The following is a 23244-nucleotide window of genomic DNA, read 5'->3' as shown; positions in this document are numbered from 1 at the left end:
GATTGCAAACTTAACTGATCTTTCCACACTAAAAGATGAGACCTTCAGAGGTCATGTTCTTGCTCACCTGTTTCCCTGCCAGCGTCGAAGCTCCCTGTGGACAGTTTGACAATACTGGGGACTGGTGAGGGCACATCGACTGGACTGGGAGGTTCTGCCACTGCCACTGCACTGTCCACTGAGCCAGCAATGTCACCGCCTGGTTAAAAAAGGAACGCATGTAGGAAGCTAGCACCGAAATAACAGGAGTCACGGTGCACGCACAACCTTAAACAGCAGCACATGAGGCTGGATGTTCATAACTTTATACATAACTAATTCTGTTTTCGTTTTAGCCGGAACTACACTTAAATGATCAGAACCAAAGCTACACACATAATCATCGCTCTAATGATGCAACCTTTTAACTTTCAAGGTCTTTTTAAAGGTAAAGCATTCATGTGATTTGCTGGGTTTTATGTACATATTTATAGGGTCATAACTTCAGTTCTAAATTTCTGGCTAACATCAATAATTAATAATACTGTCAGGTCTGAAACTTAATATTTATTTTTGTTTTAAAAAAATAAATAAAAAAAAACAAAAAAAAACCCCTGTATTTTAAACAATCTTTTCTCAGGTATATCCACAGCATAAACAACACTTCAGGGTCTTAACCTCTATAATTTAATTTTATAGGTTAATTCATAGCGCTAACTTTAAAAAAAAAAAACATTTTTACTGAAAAGCACTTTGATGTGTTGTTTAAATTTGTTGTAAAAGAAAAAACAAAGACCCTGGGGGAAAAAAAAATCTGCAGCAAGAGTGGCAGAAAAAAATATGTTGATAAGTGGTGGAATGCTGTAATGTCCAAAAACTGTAAAAAAAAAGTTTAACATTAACAATAATATCTGTTAAAAATTTTACAGTCACACATTGTGATTGATTAAATGTTTTTCTCTGTAATTTTATGAGATAATATCTGAAATTCAAGAAGCTGTAAACAGTTTTTTAAAATTACTGTTTTTCATAAATAAATGAAATATTTCTTTCAAATAACGGCAAATATTTATATATAAATATATATTGGATGAGTTTAACACAAAAAAGTGTATTTTTTATACAATAAAAATGTAAACTATTTTATTGTTTAAAAAAATAAATTAAAAAAGAGTTAAAAATGTTAATTTTTTTACACTGTATAAATAACCGTGACCTGACTGTTCTCACCATTATGCTGGCCTTTGGGGTTGTTCCTCTCGTCAGCTGAAGGAACAGCTGTGTGTGAAGCTTCTGCCAGCTCCTGGTGTAACTCGTCTTTAGAGCCGTAGCCTTGATCAGACTGTCTCCCTGCAGATCACACAAACCCACCATATTAATTTCAGCTCATATATTAACATTTAAAGAGGATTTTTTCTCTCATGTTTTCCAGCCTGAGACCAGCAGCTGTTAGGAGTCGGTACCTGTGCTACAGTGGCTGCCTGCTGCGTCTCCCTTGTCGTGGCTCTGAGCAAACACATCGTTTTCCTCCCCGTTGACCTCACTCGAGCTGTCGGCACTTCCGTGACTCAAACGGTCAGAATCAGTGACTGCTGACCCTCCGACTGATGCAGCTACAGACGGACACCGAAAGAGAAGCGTGAGTAGCGAAGCAAAGAAACAGAAGGAGAGGAAACACGGCAGCTCTTAATCGATTCAATGGCTACCTGTGGTGGTTAGTGTGGATCCCGTCTTGGAGGATGTGCGGTTTAAGGCCTGTTTGAACTGGGTCACACCACGAAGCACATTTCGCAACTTGGTCCACATAAAGAGGCCGCTACGGTTTCGGCTGGGCCACGGGCTTTCTAGGACGGCCTGCAGAGAGAAGAGTCAAGGATGAGGGTATATTATTGGTGCAAGTGTTTAGGAAATTAGATGAACCAGTGCATCAGTAAGACCAAAATATCTCAGTTTTTAAATTATACACACAAGAGAAAAATAAACCTCTGAATCCCAAAAGTCCACCAGGGGGTTTGAATGGCATATTACTAGTTTGATTTTTTTAATCGCCAAAAATTACATCACATTAATTAAAACCAGAAGCTGTAAAATCAAACCAAATTGAACTAATCATGTGCTACTTGTGTTTTATCAGGAAAAAAACAACCACATCTAAGCTTAAAACTGGGATATTTCAGCAAAACCACTTGTCTCAGTTGAAAATATGCCAAAAATAAACATTTTGCAGGGATCAGATTCTGTAAAAAAGTAAAAATTCTGAGCTTCTTGGCCCAACTGTGAAGCAAATCCTAACATAGCTTCAACCTACAGTCATGTGACCAAAATTCTGGGACTTTTTTTTTTTTGTCTGAAATGCAGGCTGTGTTTACACGAAGCAGATATTAGACAAGCATGGAAACAAATTTAAATGTAAACAGGAAAATATCTATAAAATTTTTTCTCAGTGTTGGTAGCACCTGTGGACAGTTGGAAAAATATTCTAAGTTGAGTCCAGTTTTTTTATGATTTTTGGAAAACAACAAAAAAAGAAATTCAACTTTTGTTTTTTTCATATTTATAATTTATGCCATTCTAACTGTGAAGTACCCTCTTCTTCTAAACATGGTTGTTCTGTTTCCATAGAGGGGCAGGACTTTATGTTGCAGTAAAAAATGAGTGCAAGCGTGAAAAGAACCAAATAAAATGCCCAGAAACTGCTGGAGTTTGGAGGTTTAAAGTGCTCGGCCACATCTATGACCTTGTTGTAGTATCCGTATGTGATGGCGTTGGGATGGACTCCAGCTTTCTTCATCTCAACCAGGACTCGCACGGCCATGACAGGAAGACCCCACACACCACAGAGCTGCATCACCACTCTGTAACACACCTGACAGCCAGAAAACACGACTCATCATTTAGTCACGATCAAAACACCACCAAACCGGATGACCCGCTCATTTCCACTCATATCCTGACCGCACCTCATCCAGCACCTCCACCTCGGTGGTCCTCATCTTTAACAGGACGTTGTACGCCTGCTGCATGGCGCGGCTCTTCGACTTGGCGAGCCGCACCGCTGCCGGCAGGCAGATGAACCACATGCTGTAGCAGTGGCTGAACAGGCAGCGGGCCCACAGCGGCGGGTTGGAGTAGAAACGCTTCGCCATCTTGTACGCCAGCTTGATCTCCTGTTGGATCAAGGATTTAAAGCAACATTTTAACATGACAGTGGATGAGGGTTGATGATTAAGTTCATTTTTAATGCTGGTTAAGGTTCCCAAAACACTGAGGTGTGTGTGAGTTTGTGCTGACCTGCTTTGTTCTCTTAGCCAGCAGTGCAGGGCTGTTGGACAAACTGTCCCACGTCGCTCTGCTGTTAAGCGCTGGACGCAACACTCTGGGACGGTCGAACAGACTCATCTGCAGCCTGGGGAAGCCTTTATATCTGGAGAGCACAAAGCAAGGTTGTTGTCGAAGGTCAAGTGAGCACTAAGATGTTGTTTTCCTTTCGACGAAGCGAGGACTTACGTGTATCGAGGAGCCGGCTCGGGCCCGTCGTTAGGCGGAGGCTCGGGAGGCATGACGAAGACAGTGTGCTCACTCTTTTGAGACTCGTCCAGCTCCAGCAGTCGCGTGTCCTCGGATGACTCTCCTTCGACCTGCAGCAAAGTTCACACTCACAGAGTTGAGCTGCTGGAACAAAAAACACTCAACTGCAAGTACATTCCAGTCAGGCAGTTCAACATGCTTGTTTGATTGAGGTTAGATTTTAGGATAGAAGAAAAGCAGGAAATGTCCACGCCCCCTCGCTGAAAACATTCATCAACGGCAGAAAATTAAAATGTATTTATCTTTTTGTTAGTAGCAAATATGAAAAAAAAAAAACAAGGTGCGAGGAAATCAGATTACAGTGTAAGCAATTACCTTGGTGCCCTTGTCGGTGATTTTATCAGAGGGAAAAAGCTGCATGAGGAGGAAAGAGAGCAAAGGGAACAGAATGAATCAGAGGAAATTTTAGCTTCCTTAGTCTCCCAGCGTACAAATGTTATTTCGCCAATAAACCAGCGTAAAAACAAAGCCTTGTTCCTGGAAGGAAACCTCCGGTGGAAGAGAAAAAACAAAACAACAGCGTGCGGTTTGCACACATCAGAGGAAGGCCTGACGCTGCCGATCTAATCACCTTCTCAACGCAGTCGTCGAAAAAGGCCAAACCGGTGTCCTTGTCGCTGACGAAGGTGCACTCCTCGATGAAGCGGATGAATATCTGGGTCTTGGTGAGCTGGGAGTAGAACTTCTGGTGGGCTCGGTCTCTGCTTTTGAGAAAACCTACAGGCAGGGAAGAGATTCGTTCTTGATTTTTGCAGTCATACGCAGGATTTGACTGCTTTTATTCGTTAAAAATATAAAACATCTGCTCTTGATTGTCGTCCTTTTGTGCTCAATGTATTTAAAACCGCTAAGTGACCCTCATCAATCAATCATTCTCCTCTATTTTTCATTTTTTCATTTCATTTTTTGCTCTTTATTTTGTACTTATTATGTATGGCACTGAAGGAGCTGCTCTTAATCTCATTGTACTTGTGTATAGTGACAATAAAGGCATTCTATTCTATTCTATTCTATCAATAAATCAATGTGCAGCTGTTTAGAAAGGTGCTGAAAAACGTCCTTCACTCTATTTATCTCAAAGCTGATCCATAACCGTGACGCTAAATGGAAGCAAGAACCAATTCCCAGCAACAAGCATTAATTATCACAGCTGATGAGAAAGATGATTGATTTCTAAAAACACTGTTATTGATTAATAAATGAGTTGCACCTTGAAAACCAGCTGCCAATAAAAGCATGCAGGAGTTGTGGCTGCTGTAAATGGAAGCCATTAACAAATCCATCACCCTGAGCTGCCCTGACTTTGGTTGTCATGCAGCACCTTCTAATGCGTTTAATAAAAACGAGCCGCCCGGTTCACCTTGCAGGTCGTAGAGGGAGTCTGCGGCCGTGGCCTTCTCAGAGGGCGCCTGGGTGATGGGTTTGAGGTAGGAGCGGTAGCCCTTTATGATGGAGGCCATGAAGCGAAGGAAGGCCTCCTGGATTTCCATCTCCAGAGCCGTCTTCTTCTTGTGCCAGGTGAAGTCCGCCTCGATGGGCGTCATGTCCACCGCCGAACCCTCCTGTGCTGTTTGACGGACTGAAACTAAAACACAGACCAGCGTCAGTTTGAACAATTTGGATGAATCATCCCATACGTTTAACCCTCTGAATCCCAAATTCTGTTGGTGGGTTTAACAGGCGTCCTGTGTTTACAAAAATCTCCAAACTGACATCATTTATTAGAGCCAGAAACTGTTGGATCTTAAATTTTCCAACAGTCCTTGAACTACTCGTCTATGATTTGACGTTCAGTCGAGCAACTTGACCAAATCTAAGCTAAAAATCATTATATTTTACTATATTTATTCTACATGTTTCACTTAAAATTCAGCCAAAAACAACAACATTCACTTTAACCTGATTCTGTTAAATACAAAAAATTCTGCACCCCTTGACCCACCTGGAAATCTGTTATTGACTCAGCTGTGACAAACAGTCACGCAACAAAAATTCAGGGACTTTTCAGCTGAACTGCAGGCTGGCAGTCAATTAAAAATGCAAGCAGTAAAATATCTCTAGTATGTCGTCGCCTTTTTATTTTTTTTTCAAAGTCTGATAACATGTATGATACTTTTGTAGTACGTGCTAATTCCAAGTTTTTTTCAAGTTTTGTAAAATAAATAATAAAGGACATTCAACTTTCATTTTCTTATGATTTACAGCATTCTAACAGTTCTTTCTTCTTCTATCCATAGTTGTGCTGTTTCCATAGAATTACTATTATTATTGTTATTATCCCTATATTACCACCAGGCAGAAAACACTTAAGGTTCCTGTAATAAAATGTAGTTTATTATGTTGTGATAACGTTTTGCTTGTGGCTGTTTTCCCCTCCCTGTGAGTTCGTGTTCATCTTTTAATCAGCAGGTAAACGGAGGCGGTTTTGCTTCAGGGTGAAAGCGAGGTGCGGTTCGTACCGGTGGCCAGCTGGTGGTGCAAGTTGCTTAGCGAGTTAATGAGACTCTTGCAGGGCTTCTTGGGGAGGTTCTTCCAGTTGCTGTGTCTCTTCTCGTCAGACCTGGAACACACAATACCGCCGAGTTAGTGAGCTGGAAGTAACAGGAGAGCTGTTGGTTTGACAAATGCATTGCTACATACAGGTAGATGGTGTTGGTGTCCAGGTCCACGCAGACTACATCTGGCGGGGGGTCGTAAAGGTCAAAGTAGCGTGAGTCCACCCCCACTATGAATGGAAGCGGCGCGTTGAGGACGCCCGCCAGAGAGAGCGGACACAGGGGGATGTAGGGACACTGCCACTGCAAGGGGAAGATCATCTGAAGAGAGACGGAGAATCGGGGTCACTACAACCTGTTAGACGACGAACAGAGTCGTTATATTCCAGCCCTGGAGGCAAACAGTTCAAATGCTATTGTATTAAAGTCTCAGAATGGAATTTTAGAAGGATACCCTCGAGTGAAAATCACATGCCGCCATCTGGAAAATAAAGTTTTTCACACTTTATCTCTATATCGTGTCAATATCAGACCCTTAAATTAAATCTGAGCAGCGTAATTTGCAAGACACGGAGCTTCTTCTTTATTTTAACTAATAACTGTGACAGTTCAAAAGCATTTAGGGGATTTTTAAGACATCTTGTGACATTCAAAGAGATCAATACTGCTTATGGAGCTGGAGAATAAACAACCAAATTAGCTTAAAAGGCTGGAAAAATTATTCAGACGGCATGTTGAGCAGGAGCACTGGATTTGAGATGGAATATTGTGATGTAATGGCAGAAGACTCCTAATAAAGTAGATTTATTAACTCACTCATTCAGAATAGTGACAATTTATGCTATGTATAGATATTTGACACAGTATTTTTAAATTATTATTATTATTAGTTTTTCTAAAGATGCCCCCATATGCAGAAAAAAAAGGAGAAAAATGTAGAACATTTCGAGGAACAAGACAACTTATTGTGGCAGTTGAAACTTTCTGTGAATATCCAGAGTTTGTGTGACACTGAACCTGCCTGGAAGCTGAGCGACACAGTCAAGTCATTATGTTGTCGGTTAAAGCAGGACGAGCTTGATGTGGTTTTCATTGGGAGCATGTGAGGCGTTTGCGCAATATCGATAAATCGTAGCGTCCGCCGATGCTTGTGAGGCGTTCAGTGGACGTCTGTAAATCGGAGCTTCGGAAACTGCACGAGTTTCTGCATGTAAATGTAGAAATGATTAACTTACAGAAAAACACTACACATTGAATTTATTTTAAAGAGTGCGTCGAAGCGAGGTGGGGTGCAGCACTTTTGCTGTCAGAGCAAAGTGCTAACATATTCTGCTAACATAAGAGTTTTAAAATTAAAAAAAAAAACAAAAAAAAAACACATTATCTGCAAAAAACTGCAAACAGCAGCAGCGAGGACTCTGCTTATAACACATCGAAGGAAAAGCTTCCAGATCATCCTCATGTAAAAGAACAAAACATTCATCTGCACCTTTATTCCTGTTTACAATTATTTATTTTAATGCGTTAGGAAAGTATTTCTCTATATGGGAATTGGTTAAAATGCGCAAAAAGGTGCAGTAACATATCGTGGGTACATCCAAATTCAGGATGCAAGCCTGTATCTGTGCTTATAATAAATATACTTTTGCATTTACTGTCACAAAGTGTCACAGAAATAATAACAACAACCATAAATGTCACTTTATCATCTAACACCAGCAGTGTAAGTGGTGCAGATTAACTGCTGCATAATAAAAGGTATGTATGCTAAACTGTGCACACTGCAAAAAGCTCACTGTTGTCGATTCGATAACAACGTTGAATTCACTGAGGACATCGTGATCATAACTTCTGATTTAGTGTCTGTAGGTGAAGAAATCTGCATGAAAAGTGAGGCAGAACCAGCCACGTCGATCCCGCGTTTACAGTTCTTACATCACACCGTTTTACCCGACTGTGAACTCAGGGCTGTTACTTACGCTCATAAAAAGTCACGCAAATGAACTTATTAGCCATGATAATTATAGTTCCACTGCGTTCGCTCTCGCCGGAATGCTTTTAAGGCGAATCAGCGTTAAAGGAATTTACATGTGCCCTGTATCTCTTTGTGCGCGTTTATCACAGTTAGCGCCGTACTTTACTCCTCAAATGTGAGTAATCGGGTTCAGCAGGGGGCCACATTATCTCCACCCTTATTTAACTTGTACAGAAATGTCTTGTCTGGGAAACCGGATGATTAAATCACAAGCTGCGCTTCCCGTAATCTCATAATTAATGTTTTTATGTACGTACGCGGATGATTTTTTTTCCTCTGCAGCGCCGGAGAAGGATGTCATAATTATTATACTTAAAAAGAGTTGGAAAATTATTATTTCCTGGAATTAAGCTGCTCTTAAAGCAAACAGTTGGGTCATGCACTAACTGTACGTCAGCAGGGCTTTGAATTTAATGCTCCAGGAAACGTGTGTATATAAATTCCTAATGTGCTCAGTGCAGTGAAGGCCGAGATGTTAATGGACTATTATAAGCTCTATATAGAGGTAATATATAGGGCAGCTATTAAAAAAAAGATATGAGGATGTTATTGTGTGCAAGGAGGTTTTACAAAGCTAGTCTTGTGTGTCTTTTCTTACAACATAAACTAAATTAAACAAACTCAACAGCAAACTCAATCTAGCGAGTAAACTACAACTCACAGCCACCACGGCCTCGGCCACTCCGGTGAGCACGGCGGGCCGGAGCGAGTGCAGCAGGATTTTGCTCTCCAGCAGGACAAAGTGCAGCAGCGTGGCGCAGTTTTCTGAGCCCAGGTTCATCAGCAGAGTGCCGTAGTCCGCCCCGCTGATAGACAGAAAGAGAGAGAACAGAGGATGAGCAGGTGAGTTCGGGGACGAGGAACGAAAAACAGGAATCAAAGAGGAGGGAACACAAAGCATGAGAGGAGCCAGATGGGGCTGATAACTGGGCTCGTAACTCGATCTGATGCGAGTTAGAAAAAAGGAGAAGTACAAGCAGTTTAAAACGGATTTGAACAATCGTGTCGGGAACTTATTGAAATATATCAAGTGACAGAAGACGGACAAAATAAGGCCAACAACCTAAAATGTAAAGCAATCTAATAACAGTGCAAGTGCGATAACAAATCTGTGTTGATTCAACTCTGCAAACCTAACGTTGTTAAAATATTATCCCATTAAGCGTCCACTTGATCCATTGTTTTGGTTTACTAATGCATTTTCCCCGAGTTTCCACATGCTGCTTCATCACCTAATACGATCATTCTGAGAGGCTTCATGGCCGTGACTCAAAGGCTGAGGCTAGTCCTCGTAAATCGCAAATACAAAGGCGGCAACAACAATGGGAAACACGAAGCTGAATGTGAATTAGCACAAAGTGTTAGCGTCAACAAAAGCCTGCCAATCACCGTTTCTGTGGGATTTCGAGGTTACGTAAGGCTGCATTCAGACGGACAAAGAGGGCAGACAGTTGCTGACTTAATTGCGATGCAAAATTGTGCAAAGCAGCATCTGAAAAAGGGAGAAACTGCGACGCACGAGGCTGTTTTTAGTGTCAGGGTTTGACCTGCAAGTCGGCTCAGGAATCAAATCATGGAAAGGAAATGACAAAGAACGAAGTAAACAGTGTGCGCAGGAAGTTTGTGTAGAAGCACTGCAAAGTCCAACTTACCTGAGGGGTAAAGGTGTGCACACGGGCTGGGACAGGATCAAAGTGTCATGTGCTGAGAGCTGCAGAAGAAATTCAATAATGTCACTCAGATACATCAACAAAAATCACACACACAGTAAAGTGTTTGGCAAAGTCACATTTCAGATCTCCCAACATTCCTTCAGCGAGCAGTAAAATATTCCAGCCAGATAGTTGCAGCAGAGCACTTTCCAGCAAACGAAATCAAGAATCTGTCGGCACGCAGCCCAGTGAATGGTTAAACAATTACAGTTGTAGCAGCGGGCCACAATGTGGACATTCTGCACCGGCAAGGCCTCTCACAGAGAGACATTTTCAATACACAGGTGCTTCCAAATGTGCTGCACAAGCTCTTGGAAAAAAAAAAACGTTCAAGGTTGAGGGCTGGAAATGCAACAAGGAATGCGACTGCAGCAGATGAAAGACACATTAAGCTAATGTTCCCTCGAAATCGATGTCTATGAGAAGTGGTCTTTATGGAGGACTGAAAACACAAGACGAGGGGTGCAGAAAATGAACAAAGGTGCAAAACAGTCCAGATTTGAGATATTTGGTTCGAGCAGAGAGCAGTTTCTTTGCACAAGAGCTGTAAAGCATTATGAGGGTGAGTGTATGTGGGAAACTGTGATGCATTGGGGGGTTCCTTTGCTTGTTTGGAAATGGAGTTGGGAACTTCTGCAGGATGGATTTGGAATCTGATGCCTCCCTGATGCTTGATGCTTGAGACAACATCCCTAAACATACATCCTGACTTATAAAAAATGATCTCCAGCCTAGAGAAGAACATAAAGTCATGTAACAGGGGGTATGAACCCTAAAGAGCCCTGATCATTGAAGAAACTGAAAACCTACAAGTAAAACCTTCTTTTTTGGATTTTAAAACATTGTGAAGACAAATTCTCACCTGGACCAAGATTCTGGGTCTCTGAGGGGAAGGAAACGACACATTGTGCATGAAGTGCGAGATGTGCCTGTTAAAAGAAAACACAAAAACACAAGTAAATAAAGCTGTAGCCGGATGCCACCTTTTTAAAATAAACAGCCCACCGACGGCGGATTCCTACTTTTCGATGGGCAGCGGGTGCGGCCCAGAGACGGACAGCTTGTAGAGGAACATCAGGAACTTGCGGAAGGACTCGAAGAAGGGCCAGCGGGAGAGCAGACAGATGCATTTGTTGGTGTTTACGGGCCGGTTGGGGATCATCTTCTTCTCCACCGTGGTGAGCAGACCCAGCTGGATCTTCTGCTTCTCGCTCAGCAGGTCCACTGAATATGGCTCGTAGAACTGGATGGCTGATCCATAAACCTGGCACCAGAGAAGGACACGTAGAACGTAAACATTGGAGGTTTTGGGTTTCCTAACCAGTTCAAACAATGAGTCATTCTGGGCTGCACGATGACGGCCAAAGTTACTATTAATGTAATCAATATCAAGATCAGGATTCACTGAATTTAGCCACAAAATATACGTATTGCACTTTACGTTTTTTATATTTACAGTCCTGCAAATGTACGAATATTTGCATCAAAATAAGACTTAAGCTTCTTCACCTGAATTCAGTGCAAATCTTAAGAGGCAAAACATTAAATAAAGCTCACCCTAAAATGCCTAACTTGCTGAAAGACACTACAACTGCTCCCTCACATGTAGGCTATGATAGCTAGCTAGCTAGGTGGCTGTGCACAGAGAAGCCTCTAGTCTCCCCACTGAGCTACTGGCACCTCAGACAGCAAAAGTTAGTCTGAAAAGAGGTAAATGAGGCGCTTTAAGCAAGTAGAAATCCAGTGATTTTCATCTATATGGCCTGTTTTCTATTAGTTTTTTATGAGCATTCAAAATCTATCACAGCTCACGTATGGAAGCAAAAAATCGAGATTGTGATAAACGTTTGATTAATCATGCAGCCGTTCTTCCTTCATCATGTTTTAGCTGCAGGGTCGCTCCACCTCAACTCATCTTCTCGTATTTGTCTGGAAAACATGTTAAACTTTTGGTCTCAGCTGTTGTACAACTCCATCATATAGCTGGTTTGCTTTATTCTATCAAAGCAGGGCTGGACCACTGAAGACCAGATGTGCATATCAATGAGCCGACAACCTCTCAGGACTCTAGCTACTTTATTTCTCAAATTGTGGCACTTCAAACTTTGCTCCACAGATTGTCACGACGAAAATAACACACCTCTTTTAATATTTTTACCTCAATGAAGCCCACGTTTAATTTTTTTTATCTATGACAGCTCGCTGCGTCTCACCTTTTCACCAGAAGAGATGGTTAAGACAAACGTGGAGAAGACGGGCAGAGGGTCGCGAGTGTTCGGCGCCCAGCACTCGATCTTGGCACCCATCGGCAAACAGAAGAGAGGAACGGACTCGGACAGAGGAAAAGACTCGTAGTCGTCTTCTGGGTAGCGAAAGATTAGACCTGGAGCAGAGCAGAGCACATGAATGATGAGTTATAGCCCCATAAATGATGCAGTAACGTAGCGTAAACACAAAACTTTATGAGACGGTGTTTAGACCTCAAACTTCTCAGCTCAGTTCTGATGAATTTATAGTCATGAAACTGTACACTCTGGTTTCCTTTTCACAACAAAACGCTTCCATTCCTCAGTAAAACCTGATATTTGCTGAGATGTCATTCACACACACTCTCATGTCAGCGTGCTCATACCCAAACAGGCCTGCAGACACAGAAATTATGGGTGTGGCAGGAAGCACAGTTGTCCAAGATGACTAAACAGCCGTCTCACAGGAAAAAGGCCGAGCGCAAGATAAAGCCGGCATGTGTGTCTTGCGTACACACATTCACATGAACCCTGGCGGCAACGCGAGTTGCACAACGGAACTGTTCCAAAGGCCGAGCTGTCAAGGAAGTCGGTGAAAATGTCACACGACAGTTCAAGAAATGCCAGCTGTAGGAACCGATTAGCATCGACAGCGAGATCACAGACGCACGCTGAAGGCGTCAAAAGCATCAACGAGGCTGATTGTGACAACAAACGAAGCAACAATATCGTTATCGGTGCGTCACATCACATAACAGAGCTGGAGACATGCAATTATTATCCTGTATGGAAGACCATTCCTGCCTCGAACACATTAGTTGAATATGTTATATATATATAACGGCTAACCATCTCATAATCGTGAATTAGAACATCAGAATTTTCCTTTCTACTTTCCATTTCATGACCTAGACTTTAATGTGTTTATTTTTCGTACTGTTTTCTGATTTAGTTAAATTGGCTCCTCAATCTCAGACGTACATCTTTAACTTCAACTACTCGCTGTATCTTTTTCTATATAAAAATAGTCTCTCATCAGTGTCAAGTAATATCTAATAATGATGTCCAATTGTAACAAATAAGCCTGAGATAAGCCCTAATTTATGATCTAATACATTTGCTGTTTTTTTTCTCTCTAAACTTATTATCTTTGTTTTGCTCATTCCATTTCACAAAAATGTTATCAGATAAATATTTGTAGGATTGAGACAAACATGCTGTATGTAATAAGACCCTCAATCACATGATCTTATTATGACAACAATAACTTGCAGTTCTCTGGTGGTATTTTACCATTTTAGCAATCAGATGCCAATTTTAAAAAGCTACACTGAGGCTGTTATCTTATTTTCACTTTCAGGTCTTTGAACCTGACAATAATACTAAATACCGATTAGGTTTCAGGATTTTAACCCTTTAAATGCCAGTTTGTTTACATGATGTCGCTGTAATTTTTTAAAGGAAAGAAACACACAAAATTTATATTTTTTTCCATATAATAAGTGGTAAATGAAAAACAACTTCTCTGATAATCATGTGTCAATAATTAGCAACAATATTGATGCCGCGTCAGATTTATTAAGCAAACAAACAAAAAAAAAATGCACACTTAGGACCTTAAGTGTCAAAAAACAAAAACAAAAAAAGTCATAAAATATTAAATATTTATCTTATTTTCCTCTTTCACTGAGTTTGATCGCTCCTCATCATGACGACTAAATACTAATTAATTTTCACAATTTTAACCTGTTAAATCGCAGTTTGTTTACATGATTTTATTGCTCTTTTTTATAGGAAAAAAACACAAAAAGTTATTTATAATGCCACATAATAAGTGGTAAGTGCAAAATTATTTTTTTAAAGACGCAGCCTGGGATGTGTCAATAATTTGCCCCACCTTTGATTCTGATGCGTTTTTATTTCTGTGCAGTGTCAGATCAAAACAAAGAACTTAACTATCAGTGAATGTTGTCCTTCAAGCTTTCGTCTGTTTCTGATAAAAGGATTTCCTGCAATTTGAAGAATATATTCACTAATGTAATCGCTCTTGCAAGAAATTCTGGCACCAGAAAGGCTAATTGCAGAAAATGAGCCATCAAATACGATTCACCTCATAGGCAGCGGAGATAAAAGCAGACGAATCAAGTGCAGATAATGGAATTAAATAATGGCAGAATGAAAATGATTCCAGCGGCACAAAGGCAGACGGCGTAAACGCTGCTCAGGGGAACAAATGGCTTCTTAGGATGTGGTGACATTTTGAGCAAAAACACCAGAAAAAGTTTCCGACTGTTACTCACCGGCTTTGTAGCTGATGGAATTTGCTGAAGATACGGATTTCTTGTAGCACAGGAACACACTGGAGCCCCACTGAAAGATTTACCACAAGGTTAGACTCGTGCTTTTAGAGCTGACTAAAGCACTAAAACTCAGACCTACCATGCCACAGTTGAGGTTCTTGTCCACCTTGCAGAAGGTGTGCGGTGGCGTCTCGCCCTTGCTGGTGACGATGACGCAGATGTCCGTCACCGCCAGCGAGTTCTGAGGCTGGACAGGCGGCGCCCGGCGGAAGGTGATGAAGATGCGCTGTGACGTGGCGGAGCTGTTGTTGACATTGGCGCATCGGCCGTACGGCGTGGCCTGGATGACCTCGCAGCCCTGGATCAGACGCTCCTTACCCTCGTACAGCACCCTGAGGGACACCACAGATAACGAATATGTCAGACTGGAACCTGCTAGGACATGAAGCCCTCATGACGAGTACAGAGGAACAGCTAAAGTGTGAGTGAAGCGGCTCAGACAGTGCTGTCCTGGAATCACTCTGCCAGTATGGATTCCATTTTTTAAACAAGCTTCACTGCCAAAAGGAAAATAACTTGCATTCTAATGACGTAATAGTTTACAGTGCAAAAACAGAAGGAGACGTGAGGAATCTGTGACAGGCAGCTGAATAGAGAAGCTCATAAACAAACTGTGGATCTCTTTGGTAGGTGACTTTCTCTCATGGTGAAGGTTCCCTCCACAGGTTTACTGAGTAATGAGCTGAACAGACTGAAGTTAAGGCTTCTAGACAAGAATTACCAGCAGGACAAATTCATGACTGTCTGACTCCTGTCTAGTTTATATTTCCATCAGCTATGCACCGAGTTATGTTTCCTGACTGGACGCAGGAAATAGAGGAACTTCAATAAAGCAATGATGATTTATGTCATGCAGCAGAAAAATGAAAACCATACAGTTTGTTCAAAACATCAAGGAATGAGCTCTGATGATAATAAACAACCAGGAATCTAAAAGAAAAACTTCTCTACGTCTCACAAGATGTAAGTTAACCCTCTGAACCCACAAACTAACCGGTGAGCTTTAGCTTTAATCTGTGATATGTCGACAAAATTGCTTAATTCGACATGTTCAACTAAAATAAAATCCACCAAAAATAAACAATTTGACTCAAACACATGCTGTTAATGAATAAATAAAAATTCTGTGCTTCACTGCGTAAGTGAAAGCCGTGACTGGCACAGCTGTGACTAACAGTCGTGATTAAAACTGAGGCTTTTCGGCTGAACTGCAGGCTACAGGTGTTTACAAAAGCATATAAAACAATGTAAACTGTCCACAGTAAAACATCTATAGCATGTGGAGTCATTGCTTTCCCTCGCTACAAGTCCCCCTTTGAAATGCAAGACGTCATATGATGTAGAGTTTCTATAATAATATCAAGTAACGCAGATTTAAGTCATTCAGGTAGTGAGAAAGCATCACACACATTTAGTCATCCAGGTCATGCTAATCCTACGAGCTTCAGTAGAAATCACCTGAACTTCTCTTCCAGTTCATTTCTACTGAAGCTCCTTGAACGATACACACAGAAAAAAGACAAACTCGACTAACTTTCAGTAAAGTTAATGCTCCTATGATGCTTAAAATGCAAGAAAATGTTCCTTGAGGTTCTCAAGATTTGCAGAAATTCACAACAACGTGGCGAAATGTAAGTATAAAACAGATTTGGGACAACAGTGGACTTTGAGAGACGATAAAAAAAGATGAGCAACTTGCTCTCTGGTGGAGATAATCGACACCGCTGACTTTCTTCTCAAAGCTTCCCATTAAGGCCTCAGTCAGTGAGCGAGTGTCTTCAATGGGCGGCATGATTCAGACTCATTTACCGGCTGACTCACTCAAATCCCAGACATTAAAGCGATTCTCATCTCCAGCCCAGTGCAAAACAAACACTTTGACTGTAGCGACAGACTTTACAGCTACCCGGTTCTGCCTCCATGCTTGTCCTGCTGAGGAATGTCGAAAAAAGTTGCAGTCCAGACAGTAATCAGTGCCCCGCTGTGCTGGATTTGTATTTATGTATTTATTTGCAGGGCTCCGTGTCCTCCCTTTACATCTGGACAAAGCCATGTGTGAGGCCAAACAAGCTCTAACCGCTGCTGCCTTTTTCAAACTGAGACTAAAACACATATTTTGAAATCCTGCGCAGGCTTTCAAGGCGGCCGTTGCAGATATAATTGTCCCGAAACACTCCATTTATTCTGAAAGGAGCGCAGGACAAACATAAAGAGGCCAGGAGATGAGTTTGCCAAGAAATTCTCAGTTAGGAAACAACAACAACAACAAAAAAAACAACACACAGCGTCCTAATGGGCACGGCGAGTTGTGTCGCTCCAGAGCCTCGGGCTGGGAAAAGCCTCACTGACGGCAGAAGGAACAATAAATGATTCACAATTTGATTTGAATTGATTCTTTAAGTGGAATAAAAATGGTTTAAGAGCTGTCAGCTGATGGGGGAGGAAAACTAAAAGTGTTTACTCATCTTCTACCAAACCAAACAGGAAGTGAATACATCTACTTGTGGTGTTTTTATTAAAACAATCATCCCGTCGTGTTGCTTAATAACAGACCACAAAGTCATGAATTTTACATGAGGAGTCTCTTTATATTATCTCTCTTTGCTGCGATACAGAAGAGAAGACTCCAGCCACTGTTCCAATAAGCGCTGCAGCTAACGAGGAGGCTGAACAACAAACCGTAAAGTAGCTACGCAGCTATGTGAGGCTGCTTCTATTTTTTTCCACCCTATACGTCTATTTGCATGCTAAGCCGGATTGCGCAATCGCTGAACGGAAACATGACTCGACATACAATCTTGTGCTAACGCTCGGTGCAGCTGCGGCCCATTCGTTAGCTCTGCAGCCTAAAACTAGCAGGAGGGAATCTCATCGATGACGCATGAAAGGAAGCAAATTCACGACACGACAAGTGGAATGCAGTCTGTTTATCTTAACTGATGAAGCCTTTGCGGAGGCCAATCCGTCAGAGAGAGTCTCAAGAAACTGGAAACTCCAGTTTGCTAGCGGGAAGCATAAAGCAGGCTTTAGACAAAGACTTAGGTGTGTGGGTTCAACACTGTTGCGTCATTGTTTTCAGTGAAGCTCTTCTGCATGTGACGCTGGTTAACAGACACAAAGCGTTGGCGATGAGCTTATGATTCTGGTTCCCCTGTGTTTAGGTCGGAGCAGCTTCAGGTTTACACGACAGGTAAATCATCACGGAGTTCCCTTTTATAAGATAATAGAAGGAAGCAGGAAAATCCCACCAACAGACAGGAGCAGGGAGGTGTGGCTGAGAGGTGACGAAATCAGGCCAAGCGAATGTCAGTACACCGACTTCCTTCCATCTCTGAGCAAAAAAAAAAAAATGTGTCGACGTGCCATATCTAAAACATTTAAACAATGCAGTCCAGTTCAGTGGTTTGCAGCTTTCCTCACGATCATATGATGATATTTGTTCACATGAAATTCAAAAAAACAACTAATTTAAAGCTGCTTAAGTGACAATTTCGTAATTTTATTAATGCATTTCAGGGGACATTCAAACAGTGGACACTTTGGAGACCAATATTTGGAATTAATGATCTTTTTCTTCCATCTTTAAAGCTTATAACGTGTCCAAACCTGCTTCCATCACAATAGCACACCCACAATCTGAATCTAACAGCAGGAAAACATTAAGTTTACGACCTAAAATACAGTCAGATTCCACATTAACTGCATGACTGACTCAAGTTAACTCAGTGTCTAACTTTGAAGAAGCTCCAGTTTACAGGCTAAGCCAGTTAATAGCACAACCGGCTCTGTTTATCTGAATTACAACAGGAAACACGAGTATGAATGAGTGAATTATAATCCCAGGATGAAGTAAGTGTCTTTGTTGCTCTGTAGGATGACTCTGAGGATTCAGGACAAACTGGGTTTCATCTAATATCTGTTGGGAACTGGTGGGATTTTTAAAGAAACACTGGATGTTATCATTCAGTAGGTTCTAAAGTTACTGAAGCCCAGTTTCGGTTTCTGATAAGTGAAGCTTCCAAACTCTAGTTTTCAAGTGAAGTGCTTCCAGAATAAAAGAAGTGAAGCTTGACCTAATTTGGCTCACTAATACAGAAAAATTAACTGAAAAGTGCTGATTGAAATGTTTGTCTCAAGCAAAACAACACAGAAAGTGCACAACATGTCACAAACAAACAACAAACTAAAGAAAAACAAAGACACACAACAAAGCAAAACGTGACAAAAACGAGACACAAAATTACAAAAACAAGAAGTAAAACTGCACAAACGAGACGCTACGTGACAAAATGGAGACACAGAAGGCCAAAACAAGACTTAAAACAATGCAAACGCAACACAAACTGACAAAAACGAGACACAAAACAGCATAAGCAGGGCACAAAATGACCCAAACAAGACAAATTAATGAGAGAACGAGTCTTAACTGAAGGAAATGTTTGTCTCTGAGCTTTTCAAAATACTGTCTGCACATTAGAATGCATTCACCCTGGTCAGAGTTTTGACAGAACATGCTCTGTTGGACGTATTTGCAGGTCTTGGAAGTGGACAAAATGAAAGTAGGGACATTTCATGAGCACACGTTGATCTTTGGTCTAAAGTCACATGGAGCAGCTTGTAAAAACTGTACAACTGTCAGCGGCTGATATTTCTATGGAATGGTCTCATATTTTTTGAAATTCAAGAAGCAGAGACGCCTCGAAACTCTTTTAACAATGAAGATAACTTCCTGTGACAAGCTAACCTTTGCATCACAAAAGCGGAGTACACCTGCAGGGGCAAATAAAGGCACACCAGGTTTGTTTTGGATGCAAAGTAGGGAACCAGGACCGGAAGAGTTGGTCCCACGTTGTGACACGTGTATAAATCTCTTATATAAATACACATCAGCCTTTGCGTGTTTGTAATAAAACCAGCACTTCTATCATTTGTTTTCCAATCCAGCTTATCAAAGTATGCAAGGCATATCTGAAGCATTTCCAAACAAATGAAACCAGCAGAATCTGCCTTTTTGCTGCTGCAGGCATGAGAACATTCCACTTTGCAGCTCACAGACGGAAATAAGTGGCTGACTCACCCGATGTCAATGAGCGGAGGCTTCCCCCGACCCCTCTTGTAGCACAGGAACAGCTCGGGGCTCTTAAGACTGCCGTGATTAAGGTTTGCCGGCTGGCCGCTGTAGGTGCTGTCGATGCAGGTGAAGCCCTCGGGCACCGTTTCTCCTGCCGACCTGTTAATGACGGCCAGGTCGGTGATGGGAGCTTTGGGCCCGCTGGACTTGGTCTCCGACAGGTCCTGCTCGAGGGGCGTGGACTTGTCTGTCAGCCCGGCCACCACAAAGTAGTCGGTCACACGGTGACCCTTGTCCTCGATCATGGCTGGGCGTACCTGGAGAGAACAGAGATTGATTTGGAATTACTTGGAGTAAAACAGTCTCATAGACGAAGCAGAAGCAGCGCTACAGATGTTGTGTTTAGGTTTAAGCCGTGAAGCGCACTGAGCAGCTCTTGGATCTCACTTTGGGACAGTGGGATGGACTCCACATGCAAGCATACACAGAATGCTAAATAATACCGTGGCCAAGGAAATAAAAGGACCCTTTAAGGGTGCTGCGCCACGACGGAGCAAACAAACCGGGGGGTGAAACACAAGGGGTAATGAAGGGACTGGATGTGCTGACATTCACAAACACTCTTGTCATTGTATATCACCGCGCCGCTCCAAACATGTTGAGCGAGTTAAAGCTCTGGTGGCTGCAGAGAGTCAAGGAAGAGTCGCTGAGCGTGGAGGAATGCTCAGAAATGCCACTGGGAGCATAAATCAAGCCGACACCAAAGTCTATAAAACATGTGAAACACGGGTTGCGTTCCAAATCGCATGCTTTTGCTTTTTTACTTGAAGTGCGTAGTGCAGCAAGTATGCACTGTTTCATGCAGTTTGAATACAACCGGGACATTAATTCAGCGTAACAGCGACACCTAAAACTCTGACAGTTGCAGTCTACGGTGCAAAACAAGCTGTCATCTGTTTGTGCACTCTTTGAACCTCCAGCTTGTTTATACTCATGCGACACCGTGACATAGCTGTGCAAAGGATTGTGGGTGCAAAATCCTGGTATTTCTGGCATACTGGATTGCATATATCGATTTTTTTCTTTCTGGTATACTATTAAGTATGGTAATAGGTGCCCATGATTTAGATTTTGTCTTGAATAATAGAAAATATAAAAATCTAACTTGTTTTCATGTGTTGAGTGTTTTAAAAAAAGCCAAACATTTGTATTTTCAAGCTGATCTTTCCATCTTAAAACACAGAAAAAGCAGACAGCATGCAAACTAATTGTACACACACATATTTCCATTAATCATTCTTTTAAAACTTTGAAACTCGTGCCTTATTTCTAACTAAAACTGACCATTTTCCAGCAAGTAGTCACACTAATTCAAAGTTTTTCAGTAAATAGTAACAGAAAAACCATAAAACTTTGTATGCAAAGAAAAAAAAGGCATCTTACTGATCAAACCTGACCAAAAAGAACTGAACCGACAGAGCAGACGGTTGCCTAAGAAGAACTTAAAGCGAGCACATCCTCTTCAAAGAGCCTTTAGGACCGACACAGGAAGTTCAATTTTTCCAGTGGTGAGTCAGCTGTGGCAGGAGGAATAAAAAAAAAAAGAAAAAAAAAGAAGGCGCTTTGTACGGCCACAGCGAGCACACACAGGCCTGGACTTCATGACGCAGATTCGTCCAGCGCATTGTAGTTTTCTAGTTTCTACAGCGCAAGATAACATTTTCCAAGAGTGTGCTTTAGGAAAAGGTGAAGCTGAAGGCAGAGGAACTCTTAAACAATCTGTGTGTGTGCAGCAGACGGGATCGTAAAGGTTCTGGTTGAGGCAGCAGGAGGCAGACTGACCTGCCTGGGAGGGAAATAATTCAGACTGGAAACACACTTTCCACACACACACACAAAATACCTTCTAGATTATGAGCGTTTGATTTTTTTTTTTCGTTGGCAATCTATGTTCTCGTACAACAATGGTATGTGCGTGACATATTTTAAGTGATTCTTTTTCACCAGGATACGCCTCATTATCCAAATGCCTGGCATGCCACAATTGATTTGCTTCATGTACACTGCCGGCTTTTACAGCCTCGCTACCTTTCAAGAATTATTTTTGGATATTTGCCCAGAATATGGCCCGTTTTTTTTGGTTGTTTTTTTCCCCCCTTACAATGCCAGGAAAACACTCCAATAAAACAGCTTTAATTGAGTCAACACAAGCCTCGGGCAGCAGAGGCAATTCAGTTTTATGTCGCATCCAAGCAGGGACGTAAATGACTTTAACTTTCCACGAACAAAAACGGCAGTAAAAGTCCATCGATGGAGGTGGAATGGCCACTCAGACAAAATCCAGGTCAGCGGGTGAAGTGAGTAATCAGGCTTCACCTCTTTATGTTTCTTTACGTCCCTGAAACTCGCATCTTTCATTTGTTCTTGTAAATAAATTCAAGCGAACGACTCCAGACGTGGGTTTTTTTTTCACAACACAATGAAGGATCTTGTCTGTCTCGTTCCCTTAAGCATCACGCTAGTTTTGACTGGCTCTGATTTTATGATGATGCACGGCAGCAATCTAGAGACACAGAGCTCAGGCTTATTGCTCTGGAGAGATTTACTGCACTGTATCCATGGTTACATCTCGCCGGTCAAAGCCCGACTCAGAAACAAAATGCTGTTTTCAGACCATATCTGCTCTATAACGGACCTGCACTGTAAACGAGCCGGTCGACAAATGGACTCTAGTGGTTTGAGCAGCGACTGTTTGAATTAATGCCTCTTCGCGACTAAAAAACTTGTGGGTCAAGCAGCGCATCACAAATTGGAAGACGTCTGCGTCACACCTGCACAACTTGTTTTTCAAGAGGAATACAGTGGTTTTCGGTCTCAGATTTAAATGTGCAAGTTACACAGATGAGCTGATCAGCAGCATATAAGCTAGTGACGCAGTCTGATCTACATTGATAGATTTTTTTGGCCAATTTGGGGAAACAAAAGAAGCTGTAAACACAACAATGAAACCATTTGCAAACAGCTAAAAGTTGCTATATGTCGCAACAACAGCATTTATTTTGAGTTTATCTCATTTTTGTGAGAAAACCAAGGACTTTTAGCTCAGGTTTTGTTTTGTTATTTATCTCTTCAGCTGCTAAATGGTATCATTATTGATGTATATATTCACAAGTTATATAACAAATGAGCCGATCACTAGCATTATAAGCTAGTAACTGAATTTAAACTCGTCTAAATTATATTAACTGATTTTTTTGGGTGTCACTTTGTGGAAGAAAAACAAGTTGTAAACACAACAATGAAACCTTTAAATTTGATAACGCAAAAGGTGAAAAAGTTGTTTGTTTACATCCAGCAGATGTGTTGCATCATTAGCATTCATTTTCAGTTAAGTTTCCAACCATGCACCAAAAATTAGAACTTTTAGCTCTGCTTTTGTTCTCTACCAACTTCTCAGGGACGTATTTGACTCTTTAGCTGCTAATTGTTGATAATTATACACATTCACAAGTTGTTCCACAGATAAACTGGTCCGCAGCATATAAACTAGTAACTGAATTTACAGTAGTCTGTATTAACTTTTTTTTGGCCATTTTGGAGAAGCAAAACAAGCTGTAAATACAACAATGAAACCCTTTAAGTTTATATTAAAAACAGAAAAAAAAGTTGCTTATTTACATCCAACATTAGCAGTAACTGAGAGTCACGTTTCCACCTAATTTTTGTGAGAAAATGTAGGACTTTTAGCTCCATTTTTG

At 41.5% G+C, this 23244-nt stretch overlaps 1 protein-coding gene across 2 annotated transcripts in view; it reads right to left on the bottom strand.

The window, feature by feature from the left end:
• Positions 1-23244, bottom strand: part of dennd4c (DENN/MADD domain containing 4C) — a 42575-nt gene that overhangs the window by 6005 nt on the left and 13326 nt on the right. Inside the window, exons 2-22 of one of the 2 annotated variants that reach the window (XM_008296350.1) lie at positions 19493-19803; positions 14495-14747; positions 14356-14425; positions 12023-12192; positions 10832-11073; positions 10672-10738; positions 9750-9808; positions 8759-8903; positions 6208-6383; positions 6027-6127; positions 4928-5152; positions 4139-4284; positions 3883-3921; positions 3487-3617; positions 3271-3403; positions 2940-3146; positions 2717-2845; positions 1686-1833; positions 1443-1592; positions 1210-1329; positions 68-199 (exon numbers count right to left, since the gene is read on the bottom strand). In XM_008296350.1, coding sequence (XP_008294572.1) covers positions 68-199; positions 1210-1329; positions 1443-1592; positions 1686-1833; positions 2717-2845; positions 2940-3146; positions 3271-3403; positions 3487-3617; positions 3883-3921; positions 4139-4284; positions 4928-5152; positions 6027-6127; positions 6208-6383; positions 8759-8903; positions 9750-9808; positions 10672-10738; positions 10832-11073; positions 12023-12192; positions 14356-14425; positions 14495-14747; positions 19493-19791 — 3142 coding nt within the window. In that variant the 5' untranslated portion in view covers positions 19792-19803. The remainder of the gene's footprint in view (positions 1-67; positions 200-1209; positions 1330-1442; positions 1593-1685; positions 1834-2716; positions 2846-2939; positions 3147-3270; positions 3404-3486; positions 3618-3882; positions 3922-4138; positions 4285-4927; positions 5153-6026; positions 6128-6207; positions 6384-8758; positions 8904-9749; positions 9809-10671; positions 10739-10831; positions 11074-12022; positions 12193-14355; positions 14426-14494; positions 14748-19492; positions 19804-23244) is intronic. The other variant, XM_008296351.1, reaches the window with a different exon arrangement.

This window comes from Stegastes partitus, unplaced genomic scaffold, assembly GCF_000690725.1.
Source record: "Stegastes partitus isolate 25-593 unplaced genomic scaffold, Stegastes_partitus-1.0.2 Scaffold1123, whole genome shotgun sequence".
In the NCBI taxonomy this organism is placed as follows: Eukaryota; Metazoa; Chordata; class Actinopteri; family Pomacentridae; genus Stegastes; species Stegastes partitus.
The sequence above is the reverse complement of the archived record's forward strand: the minus strand, read 5'-3'. Positions and strand labels throughout refer to the sequence as shown.